The 13,481-nt window shown below is 42.2% G+C and overlaps 1 protein-coding gene and 1 pseudogene across 11 annotated transcripts in view; one reads left to right on the top strand and one right to left on the bottom strand.

Annotated features, from left to right (window-relative positions):
• The window catches only part of TTC13 (tetratricopeptide repeat domain 13), an 81,372-nt gene that overhangs the window by 47,809 nt on the left and 20,082 nt on the right, over positions 1 to 13,481 (bottom strand). For all 11 annotated transcript variants that reach the window (XM_042959759.1, XM_042959760.1, XM_042959761.1 and 8 more), the window contains 2 exons: positions 11,017 to 11,092; positions 7,178 to 7,248 (listed from right to left, as the gene is read on the bottom strand). In XM_042959759.1, the coding sequence (XP_042815693.1) occupies positions 7,178 to 7,248; positions 11,017 to 11,092 (147 nt within the window). The remainder of the gene's footprint in view (positions 1 to 7,177; positions 7,249 to 11,016; positions 11,093 to 13,481) is intronic.
• LOC122232239 lies at positions 2,651 to 2,790 on the top strand (annotated as a pseudogene).

Genomic DNA, 13,481 nt, shown 5'->3' with positions numbered 1-13,481 from the left:
CATGTGTTTCCATAGCAATACCACCTGCCAAGAGACAGAACAGTCCACAGAAAGTAGTACAGGCTGGGGCAGGGGGCAGTGAGCCCACATGGCTCTTCCCCTCTGAGGACATTCTCCAGTGAGAGGAACACCTGCTCTCAGATGTGTAATGTCTCAAAATATATGATCTAAGAAGCTTTTCTCCTAAAACTGAAAAAAAAAAAAATTATAAGGGGCAAATCAGAAAAAAAAAAAAGTTTACGTAAATAAATAGTTCTTCTACTGAAGTGGCATCTCCATACACCCTATATACCTACAACAGCCACATTCAAACATACTGTGGCTCTAACTCATAGTAAAATGCCTTTTACGTCGTTACCCAGGATACACATACATTATGTCCGTGACATGCACGCGCACACACATACACGCATTAGAAATGAGAGTTGCACTAAGTCAAACCTAGTCTTCCTATTGACATGCAGTCTTCTAGTTTCTATTCTAGTGTGTTTCATTTTTTTAAAAGGTGTTTGTCCTCACTTGCCAATCAATTTCAGGCCCTACTAAAAGGCAGCAACTCACAATTTGAAAAACAATGAGATAACATCTAAATGCTTTGGTAGAAAATATCGGTCATTTTCTTGCCTTGTTCAGTCTCATCTCCTTCCACTTTCCACTCATAATTCGTACTCTGTAGACGAGTACTACTTCATAGCTCCCCAGATACAAGACGCTCTCCCAAGCTCAGCGTGCTACACATGCTAGTCCCTCTGCCAGGAACACTCACCCACCGCCTCAGCTCAAACACCACCTCTCCCCTGACTCCTTCCAGACTCCCCTGGAAAATAAATAAGCTCCTTTGCCTTGGTCCCTACTGTATACCGTACAGACATTAGTCATTTGGTCAACAAATACTTAGGGCCAGCTTTCAGCCATGTCTGGTTTCATGTGTGAGGAATACCATAGTCACCAAAAACAAAGACAGAAGGTAAGATTCTTGCCTTCTTGGAGTTTAGCCAAAGAATCGCAAACATAAATGTAAAGTTACATGGGTTCAGTAAGAACGAGAGTAGTAAATAGTGCTGTTAGCAAATGCATAAAGACTAGACACGGTTAGGAAGGTTTCCCCAGGAAGAGGTGCCTTGGATGAAATGTGTCACAGGTGAGGGCATCTCAGAGTAGCTGGTCCAGGCAGAGGGAGCCAAAGGCCCCAAGGCAAGCAGGAAGTATAGCATCTGCTCCAAGATGAGTTTGGAGAGGTAGACAGGGACGTTATTAAGGATTTTAATCTTTAAGCTAAAAACAACAGCAAAGTACGTGTGTGTTTTAAAGTGCAAAAGTGTACGTGTATGGATGGCGTGCATGTGTGTGGAGAGTGTGAGGTGATAAGCCAGACAACCATGCCTGCACCGGCTATCTGGCAGGTGACAGTGGCTTGGCTGTGGTTTGACCAGAGGCAGGAGAAGCAGAGGGACAGGAGAGGTCCTTTGGGAGCTATCCAGAGAGAGTTGGTGCTGAAATCAGCAGCACACAGATGTGTGGAGCAGGTGGACTCACGTATGCCAGTGAAGAGGGTGCCACCCATTGATCCGGGCGGCACTGGCACACAACTAGGGATTCCTTCTCAGTTATGGGTAGGGGTGTGTGGAGGGATCAGGCGAAAGCATGCAGTCGAGTTGGAGCCTCTTAACGGATATAATTCCATTGAAGTCATTCTCTTATTACTCATTATACTGTATCTGCACATTTGTCACCCATGGTGACAATCTCCTCAAGGGAATGTATCCTCATGTTGGGATTTGTGACACTTAGTCTTAGCCTGACACGTGAGTCTTAATATGTAGCAGTTGTTAGTTAACAACAATCACTGGCCATTTTTTAGGCAGACAAGAAGATTTTAATGAGTATTAAAGACTATCAGATCAAAGTCAGCTTGGCCTGGCCTCCTCTTCTCATAGGGGGAGCAAGCAGATGACCTGGCCAGAAACAATGGGGTACCGTGATTGGAAAAAAAGCCAATTCATAGTTCCATAAGGCAAAGCAGGGTGACACGTGTGCCATTGGAATGGCTCCAGGTGGGCCACCAGCAATCACAGCTATAATATTTTATAGCAATAAAAGATTTCAAGCCTTTAAAAGATAGCCATTAAACAGTTTGTAACAGTTCAAATATCTGAACACTGACAACTTCCTGAATTTGGTCATCATTATTTTGGCCCTTAGGATTTTATATGTGGCTGCCACTGGCAGAGAACCCTACAGTGGCCCCACGTGCCTCACTTCCCCAGCCCTCCCTCTGGGTCACCCACGTGGTCTGATGCTTGTGGCGGTGACTTTCAGTTCTGCCAGTGACAGATAACAAGTTGTATCAATCAAGACGAGTAACAAAATCTATTATTTAACAACAACAGTAATTATACATCCTGCTATACTGTTTAAAAAGAAATTCTAGGGCACCTGGGTGGCACAGTCAGTTAAACATCTGACCCTTGGTCTCAGCTCAGGTCATGATCTCACAGTTCATGAGTTGGAGCCCCGCATCAGGCTCTGCGTGGAGCCTGCTTGGGATTCTGTCTCTCTTTCTCTCTGCACCACCCTTCCCTCCCACCCCCCACCACCGCTTGTGCGCTCACTCTCTCTCAAAATAAATAAATAAACTTAAAAAAAATAAAAAGAAATTCTAGAGGCCACTGGCTGGCCAACGAACTCACAAGTGTCAGTAGTGTTCTACATAAGGGGCAAGTCTTTCCCTAACACCATGAGAGTCTCTGGTCCAGTGAGTGGAGTTTGATAGTAATTCTTGCCACATGTAAAAAAAAAAAAAAAAAAAAAAAAAAGTAATTCTAAAAAAAAAAGTAAATTGAATACAGAAACCTAAATAGTGTGTGAATCTGTAAGGGATTATTGTGGTTGTTATTTCAGTTACAATCTAGTATTAAGAGGTCCTAAATTTAAAGGGCAGATTTTCTTACCTTTCTTGATTGATACAAGTTTATTATTTTGTCTATCATGGGCTTTGGATGTTAACAAGAAGTCAAAGATCTTTAAGAAATGTCATAATGCATTATATTTTCAGATAAAAACCAATGTTTACTTCTAAAAACAAATTGGGCTCAGAACACCCATTTTTCAAAAGATTTTTGAGACTACAAGTCTAATAATATTTACGTTTTGTCAAATGTTCAGCATTTTACTTTATTTTTTTAAATATTTATTTATTTTGAGGAGAGTACAAGCAGGAGAGGGGCAGAGAGAGGGACACAGAGGATCTGAAGCGGGCTCTGCACTGACAGGCTGACAGGAGAGAGCCTGATGTGGGGCTCGAACTCACGAACCACAAGACCATCATCTGAACCGAAGTTGGATGCTCAACAGACAGAGCCACCCAGGTGCCCCTAAGTGTTCTGAATTTGAAATGACTTCAATGAAAACTAAGATTTCAATCTTCCAATATTACTTACTTTATGCGGATGCACAATCATTGTATAATAAGATAGTTACATTACTGGAATCATGTACACTTAGATGTCTCAAGTCCCAAGACATCGATCTCCTTAAATTCAGAAAGGTCTAATTTACTATCCTCATTATACCATTTATAGAGTGGCTTTAAATTTTACAAATATTTATTTTTCCACTACCAAGCCTGGCCTTCTGATTAAAACTCAAAAGTCACTGGATCAAAGACAAATAAGTCAAAAAAGTCAGTGCACAGCAAGGTAATGAGGACTGAGTTTTGCCCGAGCTGCAGACCCACATACATAATTACATGAAGGATGTTCACAAATCACACAGAGAGGCATGTTTCCTATTTTGTCTGCTCGTGTGAAATAAGAAACATTTTTATGGATTCAGTTCCACCCGAAGCAGATGAGCTCAAGCCCACACAATTAATAACAAAGGCCAATGGCTTCATAAAACTTCTGTAGCACTTAGCTTACCGAGCCCCGCCTGGGGACCAAAGAAGCACAGGGAATGGTTCTGCTTTTCAAAAACACGGTCTTTGATGCACGGACATGCGGAAGGACACTCAGAGAGAGCACTAATTCACAAGCTTTTAAACCAAGAATTTTCAGTGCAGTCTGATAGATCTATCAAGCTTTGAAATTATGCTCAGTTAGAAACCTGGATGCTTGAGGAGTTTTTTTTTTTCCTCCCTTTATAGCTGTACCAAGTACCCCCTAGTTAGAGAACTACTCAAATACCTCACGGCAACAGAAACTGTGGAAACATCTTGTAAGTTTGCCCCTCATGGTGCAGCTAAGAAAAAAAGGTTTAAAAGCTTTACATCAAAAGGTCACGCTGGAATTTAAGTAGCCCACATGCACAGATCCAAATTGCACATTAAACGATCTTATAAAAACGATAAATCTCATATAATCCAAGCCCTCATGGTCCCATTTGTTTTCAGCTTTCTGTGAAAGGAATCAGGTTCCACACTCTGCTGCTGGATACTGGAGGAGCTCACGGGCTGTCCAAACGAAAAGTCTTGCCAAGCGTTCAGGAGCTCAAAACCCCTGAAACGCTTGTGTGCAAACAGTTACCACTGCAGGTTTGCTAGAGGACGTGTGCTGGCTTACAGAGTTTCTGCCCGTGCAAAGGGTCCTGCAGGGAACAGGTGAACACCCACTGGCACGTACTGACAAAAATGGTCCTGCAGTGGTACTCAGTCCAGTCCTAACATGGACAGGGAAAGGCAAGAGGGCAGCATCCATGCAGCAGTGGTGAGCAAACCGCTCTTCAGGACCCTGGACACGGAAAAGTTTTGTCCTGAAAGGCAGGACTGAGTTTCTCATTTAAAAAAATAACAAATTTTTAAATGTTTGTGTATTTTTGAGAGAGAGAGACACACACAGCGTGAGCAGGGGAGGGCCAGACACAGAATCCGAAACAGGCTCCAGGCTCTGGGCTGTCAGCACAGAGCCCGATGCGGGGCTCGAACCCACGGACCGTGAGATCATGACCTGAGCTGAAGTCAGATGCTCAGCCGACTGAGCCACCTAGGTGCCCCTCTCATTAAAATTTTTGAAAAGAATTTTAGCATTTTTTAACCAATCTTTATATCCTGTGTTTCTCGTAGTTATGGAACACGAAGACATCGTAACAAATTTTCACTGAGCTCTATCCAAATGCCTCTGCGTTTGCTCTTGTTTACTCCAGTGTGTTGTGCGAATAGGCTTTTCCACACGTGTCCTGATGTGGATAAGGCTGGGAAGCACCGAGACAAAGGCACAGAAGACAGAAGTCACCAAGAACAGCACGAGCAGGAAAGCCAGAGGCATTCTTGTTCCTACATCAAAATGTTTCTAAGCGGTCACCCGGGTCTGTCCTCTGTGAGCCCATAGTATTTGAATTTCTGCTGTTCCCCATTCTCTGTTCCTGCCCCATCAATAGCCTGAATCACCAGAAAAGGAGTCCAACTGTATAAACCACACATGCTCAAAGAAAACTTTCCCACTTGAAAGCAGCCCATTGTATCCCAGACTGATAAAAATGCTATGTCAAATACCCGTATATTAAGACCTTGCCTGGACATATAGAAATTTTGATCTACTTTCTGAATGCAATGGCAAGAGAAATACGTTTTAAAACAATAAACAGATAAGACGAGGAGTAGCATAGAGCCAACGGAAGCATAAGATTACAGAGACTTACTGAAAAACATTTACAGTATAAAATTCAGTGAAAAGTAATATGAAATATTACGTGTATTCAGATTATAAAACACGAATGCATACACGCTTTGAAAGGTCATACGCAAAACAACTTCAATGAACGGTACAGTGGCAGAATTAGGAAATTTTTTGTTAAAGTTTTTCTTTATGACTCTTATACTGCCTTCAACTACAATGGTAAAAGTAGTTTTCAAAAAGTTGAATGAATTGATAATATGTCTGAAAGCTCTCACTGTTTTCTGCTATCAGTTACCAGAGATTAACTGACATTTGCTTCTATAAAAGTACCAAAACCTCCCTCTCAAACCAGGGCCAAGTGCTAACTGTGTGAAGTGCTCGCTTATATTTTCCAATATTGCAAGGCTTCACAGAAAGGCGATTTTTAACATTAGTAATCTACCCTTCATCCTTCAAACTCTGCTGAAGAATGGTATTCCATATGAGCACTCAAACACACGACGGCTTGAATCTCTGTGATTTCGAGGATGAAGGCACGATTGTCAATATAATCAATTCGAAAAAGAAAACAAAAGTGGTGCAGAAACTCCCAAATGAGTATTCTAAAATTCAGTTTACCTGCTGGATTGTAAATTATCTGTTGGTTCTCACTGTATTGGCACAGACGAACATGCTAGAATGCTGCTTTGAGTAACTAAAAGGAACTGAGCACTTACTCTGTGCCAGGCACTGAGTCCTAAGTACTTTACAGAATATGTCATTTAAACCTAACAAGAATATTTTTGGAGGTAATGGTTATTATCCCCATATGCCAGGAGGTTAAATAACCTGCTAGCAACCAGCAGAGGGGATTAGAACATGGGTATAAGTCTTTAACTCTAAAGACCATGCTTCTTCACTACACTACTCTACTGGACACACGCACATCGACAATCGGCAATGGTCAGCATCTACAAGAACACCGTTAAATAAAGATAAGGGTGTAAGGCTAACAACGTTGGGCTATTTTACGGGTCTCCACTGCAACTCTTACACATGTTTGTTTAAGCCTTTTATCTTAACCAGATTTTAATGCAGCCATCAATCAGTGAAGGCTCAATGCGGCCACTGAGGAGTCTCACAATTATACTTCAAGGGGAGAAACAAACCCACGAGTGGAACCATGCAGATCACCTCCTGCACGGAAAGTGAACCTGAATGTCCAGCATCCGTATCTTATGGGGGATGGCATGGTACAGAGCAAAGTGAACGGAAGCTAATGGTTTTCTTTTCTTTTAAACTTGCATTTGAGTCCCATCTCTTCTAGCTGATGGTGGGGAGACTCTCAGCAAATTGCTTGACCTCCTTTGATCTCATTTTCCTCCTTTAAAATAAAGTAAAACTGCAAAGATGACATGAGAGCAGTGTTTCAAGGCCCGCGCCAAGAAAGTGCTCAGTCAGGGCTGATTTCTTTCACTTTCTCACATAACCTTAAAGTCAATGTATTCTTGTAGCGCTTTACGCATAAGCCTGTATTTCTGTCGTGACTATAAGCTTGAAATTACATAATTAAGAAGAGAAATTACCTGAAGCATTGTTGAAAAATGTCTTATGGCTTCATCATAGAGACCACTGCCAATCAACACATAAGCAATAGCTATGAAACAAAATACAAAAATATTAAAAGAAAGAACAAAGGATCTCACACCAGAATCGGTGACTAAATGCTTTGCTGAATCCTAAAAGGCAGCTCCAAGGGCTAGAAGCAGTTAAAGAAAACCTGGAAGTTAAGAAGATGTAATTGAATTCCTTCCACCACTCGCCACTTGCTATCAGTCTTCTGGTGCTTTCTAGATTTAAATTATTAAAGCCATCTATAAAACATTGCCTACAGAAGTAATTATCTTTTTCTAAGCCCATTGTTCACTTTCAAATACCAAATAACCTTTATGATGTTTCCCACCTATACATCAAAAGAGGTAGTAATAAGCCTCAACAAAACCCACATAACACGACAATGTGGTTTTATGGTGAAAGTTAAGAGAAACACCCAAATAGCAGCACAAGTCTCAATTCTGGGGCGGGGGGGGGGGGGGGGCAGGGGGGCGGTGGTGGTGCTGAACTCACTGCCAGTTGCCCAGTAAGAACAAAAACAGAGGCTCAAATTAATACATATGAGCAGAATGCTTCATTGTAGCCAATTCACAACAGTGCAGTGCAACAGTCTTTTTCCTACTTCTTGTATTCAAAATAGGGCCAAAACACTACTCTAAATATACACTAAAGATGAATAGTTTCCAGTCAAATTGTGTAGGTAAGCGGTATTTTGAAATTAGAGCCATGACAACCTCCTAAAACACAGCAATATTTGGACTCCATTTTTTCACCTGTCCAAACTAGAATACATTATTGATATTCTATATTACATTTCATCTCTAAAACTTGCCCTAACTCCCTAAATCCCCAAATATCCCTCAAAAAACTGTATTCCTCGCTCAAAACAATACTATTTTGGTCACATTTCTTTGCAAATAAAGCTTTACTGCAACACTCTGATTCTAGGCCCTAACAGGTGTTCAAGGAGACAAGCAACTAAATCTTTTCTTGTCCTGAAGAGCTTAAATTTCCTGCCAGTTAAAAGCAGTGAAAACATTCAATGCAGAAAGAGACTAAGTATCCTTATAGTTAACCTGAAAAAGGCAAATTTCAAAAGCACTGAATGTCATAACAAGACAAGAGCTTTGGGGGCATTCTTCAAAACGAAGAGGGCTGTCTTTGTCATAATTTCTTTGAAAAGAGAAATTACGGTCAAACTCATATTCAGAATAATAAGAATGGATATCATTCAGATGTATCAGATGACCAGATGACCAGAGACACCCTTGGGGTGCGGGCCAGGAGCAGCTGGCGGGAAAAACAACAAGAGTAATAGGTGACGTGCATGGCACTCTGTACATTTCCATGTATTAAGTCATTTGCTCCTTGAGTGCAGTGAGGCAGGTACGAAGATTATCCCCATTCAAAGACAAGGAAATGAAACTTAGTGCAGTTAAACAAACTGTCTGAAGAGAATGCGCAGTGACACAGGTCCCAGGCTGCCCGCTCTGGGACCCACCCTTCAGACACATACCCTGCCATAGACCACGGCTGTACCGAAACTGCCGTGTGCCGGGCTGGCCTGCAAAACGGTTTGACTTTCCTGATGATTACATGAACAGGGACTGAAATATAAACATATCCTGTTTGGAATGCAGGAGGATGGTGATGTTTTGGAAGGCCAAGATAGGCGCTCAGGTTCTCGTTCTGCCAAACACCGGTGATCACGGGAACCTCAGTCACTTCTCATTACTCTCTGGGTCTTGCCTAACAAGCCTGCAGAACATTTTCTTAGGTTCCTTTCAGATCTAAATTTTTCGAATTTCCTACCCATCTCCCCATAATCAGTAAATATCTGTTGAGTGAACAAAAGAATAAGCGACCCATAAAAACAAATATAGTGTGAGGGGATAAATACTGTACTTGGGGACATGTTTCAATTGTTCTCCGTGGCTCGGCTGTTGAACCCCACTCAAATAAAATCAAACACAGCTCTCAAATCTTTCTAAGAGTAAATGTGTTTTGAGAAAAGCCCAAAAGAATCCATTAAAAAAAAAATCCAAATCTTGGGGCACCTGGGTGGCTTAGTTGGTCAAGCGTCCGACTTCGGCTCGGGTCATGATCTCATGGTTCGTGAGTTCGGGCCCTGCTTTGGATTCTGTGTCTCCCTCTCTTTCTCTCTGCCCCTGCCCTGCTCGTGCTGTTTCTGTCTCTCAAAAATGAATGAACGTTAAAAAAAAAAATTTTTTTTAATCCAAATCTTGCAAAGATATAAATAAGTATTAGGGCCAAATGTTGCTGTGGCAGTACAAAGACATAAAGAGAACACCGGAATTCTCACAGAAATCATTACTGACCAGAATTCTACATCTCCTGGCAATGTGTGTGTTGACAGAAGCTGTTCTTCCAAGAAAAAAAATGCTGTGATATGAAAGATCCTAAGCCATGTCAGGGCCTATACTATCCAGATCCACTAGGATTAGTCTTAGACCCCATACCAGGCCTTTAATTACATCACTTAGTATGTGAATACAGGGCTGAACAGATCCAAGGATTTCAGAAAAGGCCAAATCTGATTTAACAGGTAATTAATTCTCAAAGCCCACTCAAAGAATAACACCAAGAAGTGATTAATACTTTTAAAAGAGTCAACTCTTTGCTTGCACAAACAGAGCAAAGAAGCCAATACAAGAAGCACTCAATCTTTATTTTTTTAAGTGAGCTCTAGGCCCAATGTGGGGCTTGAACTCACGACCCCGAAATCAGGAGTCGCGTGCTCTCCCGACTCAGCCAGCCACACGTCCTGAAGTGCTTAGTCTTAATATAAAATGCATATGGCCACAGAAAGGATAAAATAATTATGTATAAAGATAGAAAAAATTCCCAAAGGTGCCTCGGGTCACCAGGTACCAGGTAGGAACACGTGCTTATGGGAAGTCCATCCAGCTGCACCATTCAGTCTGGTCTTCAATTTTGTTTCCACTCCTTCAAGTGTAAGCTGACTAGGCAATGAATGAGACACACCCAAAGCACGTCAGACACTGGTGAAACCAGACTATTTTAAAACATGCCACGACCCAGCCAACTTGCAGGACCCCTTTGCAGATCTGAATGAACTCAACTTTTCTGCACTCACAACAATAACTGACTGGCCTCACGGTAAAATTAACCCACACCTAGCTATTTTATTACACAGAAGATTAAGTAGGTGTGAGTCCCCTCGGCTTTCACTGCTGTGCGGCTCCGATTTGATGACAGCCCAAGTGACCTTTTAATGAATGACAACCGTTCCTAAGGGCTCATGACCATCATTATTACTTTCCAGAGAAACACAGAGGTCAACACGTCCCTACCGATCATTTCCTCCAAACCTTGTACGGTAAAACCTTGGTTGGCGAGCATAACCCACTCTAGAAACACGCTTGTAATCCAAAGCACTTGTGTATCAAAGTGAATTTCAGTAACAACTGGTTCAGTTGTGATCATGTGACATTCGGCATCACGTAATACTCGTATTGCAAGACAACTGCTCGTTTATCAAGTTAAAATTTATTAGAAATGTTTGCTCGTCTTGCGAAACACTCGCAGAACAAGTTACTCGCCATCCAAGGTTTTACTGTATTTTCTCTATTTCATGTTATCCTGACATAGGGTGCACGGACCCACACAAGGGCTGAACGTCCCCTACCCGACACCACACCACTCATGTTGGCAGAGCCGGTGTCTGTGTTCTTCCCACCCCACCACCTTGCCTACCTGCTCGGCATCGAATCATAAAGTCTAGGCAAATACCCCAGGAACCGCCCCCTCCCCCAGATTCAAATCTCACCTAGCTCTTCGTTTGTGCTGTCATTATCCGTGGCAAAAGGGAATCTCTTTTGTTCTGCAATAGACTTGGCCTGGCTCTGAAATAAAAACAAACAAACGTACACGTTAGCTTCTCACAAACGAAGACGAGGCTTGCAATGAAAACCTGTATTTTTACAAAGTGAAGCTACATTTGATTCATACAGAAGTGAGAAAAGGTTCACTTTAAGTCATGCCAATTGTGTACTTCAAGCACATAGCTTATGGTGTAACTGATTTGCCTCCTCCCTACCATTAGTGGTTCTGTTTCTAAGAACAAGTTTCTTTTCGCTCCCATAGGGATTTATCCTGCTGGCTGCTCCATCTCCCTCCATGTTTTCAGAGACTATTTAATGGCCTCGATTAGGTTACGAGGATCACGTTCTAGCGATCGGTCCTCCGATGCGGCTGGATGATAGAATATTGCTTTTTAAACTCTAAAAATACTTTAGAAAAAAGAGCTACCAGTTGTCCAGAGATGACGCCAGAAAGGGACCCACAAAATCTGAGCAGGAAACAAGACATTCTAGTAGAAAGTGCACAGCAGATGGTGAACATCTCCATCCTGCTCAATGCAGTAAATTGCCTACAAAGAATTGCTGCAGACATACGCCCATTTGGCAGGAAAACGGACCCAAAAGTGGAAACTAGGGGCAGACAAAATGAGTAAGTTTGCTTAGTAACCGGAGTGATTTTACAAGCAGCACGGGAAATGACGGCTCTATAGGGTGCCGGAGACAAATCACGTCGGATGCTACAGCGGCCACTTCCCCAGAAGATTTAACTGCTGATGCTAAGTTGGGATATGCTTAGCCTCCGGGGTACATGTTAAAATGATTACTTCATGTGAGATTCACCTAAGACACAATTAAAACTTGTACATACACAGAGACAGGAGAAGCTAAGACAGTGAGGGACTAAAGATTTGCGGCTTTGGGCAAGACCACAGGATTAGAACTCAGTGGCATCCTAATTAACTGAGTTCTTCTGTTTTAAAAATGCATAGTACGGATGCCTATAGGCATATATGATGGCCAACTAATTTTACAGGAGAGTCTCTCCTAATTGCTGTTTGTGCTTTCCAGCTCATCATTGGTGGTCATTAGCAGATGACGAACTGTGGCCTCTTGGACTTCATGGACTCAAATAACAGAGTAACAAGGCAGTTCCGCTTATACTCCCTTTACTCTCAAAATCTAGAGTGATACTCAGATACGGCGTGGTATTTAGTCTGCCTATGAAACAGGTCAAGAATAATCTACCTCTGGTTAAAACACTGGTTGAAAGCTAGAGGCCAGAAGGGCATCCCATGTCGGGATGAATGCGCACTTCATTCCATGCAGGACTCCAGACAAAATGGAACGTCTGAAACTTCTACCACTATGGGAATGTTTAACACTGAATGTTAAACCTGATGACTAGACAGGAAGTCTCTCAGCTCTTTCGCATTTTGCTCTATAGCTGGAAGCTTCCACACAGCTATGGGGAGCCTTACAGTGAGACCCTCGAGAGACTTAAGAAGCGGCAGATTTAACAACATGTGAAGGCATCACAGTACATACATCCCGTGTGACCAGACACAAGGCTCTCCTCTTTGTCAGGCGGTCACAGATAAGCACGCAGATGTAAAATACTTTTCCGCTTAGTAAGTTACATATAGCCAAGGAAAGGAGTCTATGAATATTGCTTTTAGTACTTAAAAAGTCTAATCGTTTCATCCAGTACTCAATGAGAGTTTCCCATTTGCCAAGGCTCTGGGCAGAAAGGCACAGGAAGAAAACAAAAATGAAATCCCATAAAAGGATATCATTTACTTGGAGCGCCTGGTGGCTCAGTCAGTTAAGCGTCCAACTTTTGGTTTCAACTCAGGTCGTGATCTCACAGTCCTGTGTTGGGCTCTGCACTGTCAGTGTTGAGCCTGCTTGGGGTTTCCCTCTCTCCCTCTCTCTGCCCTTCCCCTACTCTCCCTCTGTCTCTGTCTCTCTCTCTCTCAAAATAAATAAATAAACTTAAAAAAAAAAAAAGAAATCATTACCAAGCAACATCAAGAGTATACTGAAGAGCATATCTGAGTTAAAGTGTTTTTATTTTACTAGAAATAACATCTAACAGAAGTGGGCAGAAAAGTATAATATGGACAAATTAACTTCTTGATCAAAAAGAGTCTTTCCCACTTCTTTTTTTTATTAAAAAAATTTTTTTATAATCTTTATTTATTTTTGAAATAGAGAGAGAGAGAGCATGAGCAGGGAAGTAACAGGAGAGAGAAGGAGACAAAGAATCTGAAGCGGGCTCCAGGCTCTGGGCTGTCAGCACAGAGCCCGACGTGGGGCTCAAACCCACGAACTGCGAGATCGGGACCTGAGCCGAAGTCAGACGCTTAACTGACTGAGCCACCCAAGCGCCCCGAGTCTTTCCCACCTAATACTGCATCTGTAGATATCTTCT

The sequence above is a fragment of the Panthera tigris genome, chromosome D2 (assembly GCF_018350195.1).
Source record: "Panthera tigris isolate Pti1 chromosome D2, P.tigris_Pti1_mat1.1, whole genome shotgun sequence".
Taxonomy (NCBI): domain Eukaryota; kingdom Metazoa; phylum Chordata; class Mammalia; order Carnivora; family Felidae; genus Panthera; species Panthera tigris.
This window is presented reverse-complemented; position numbering and strand designations above follow the sequence as displayed.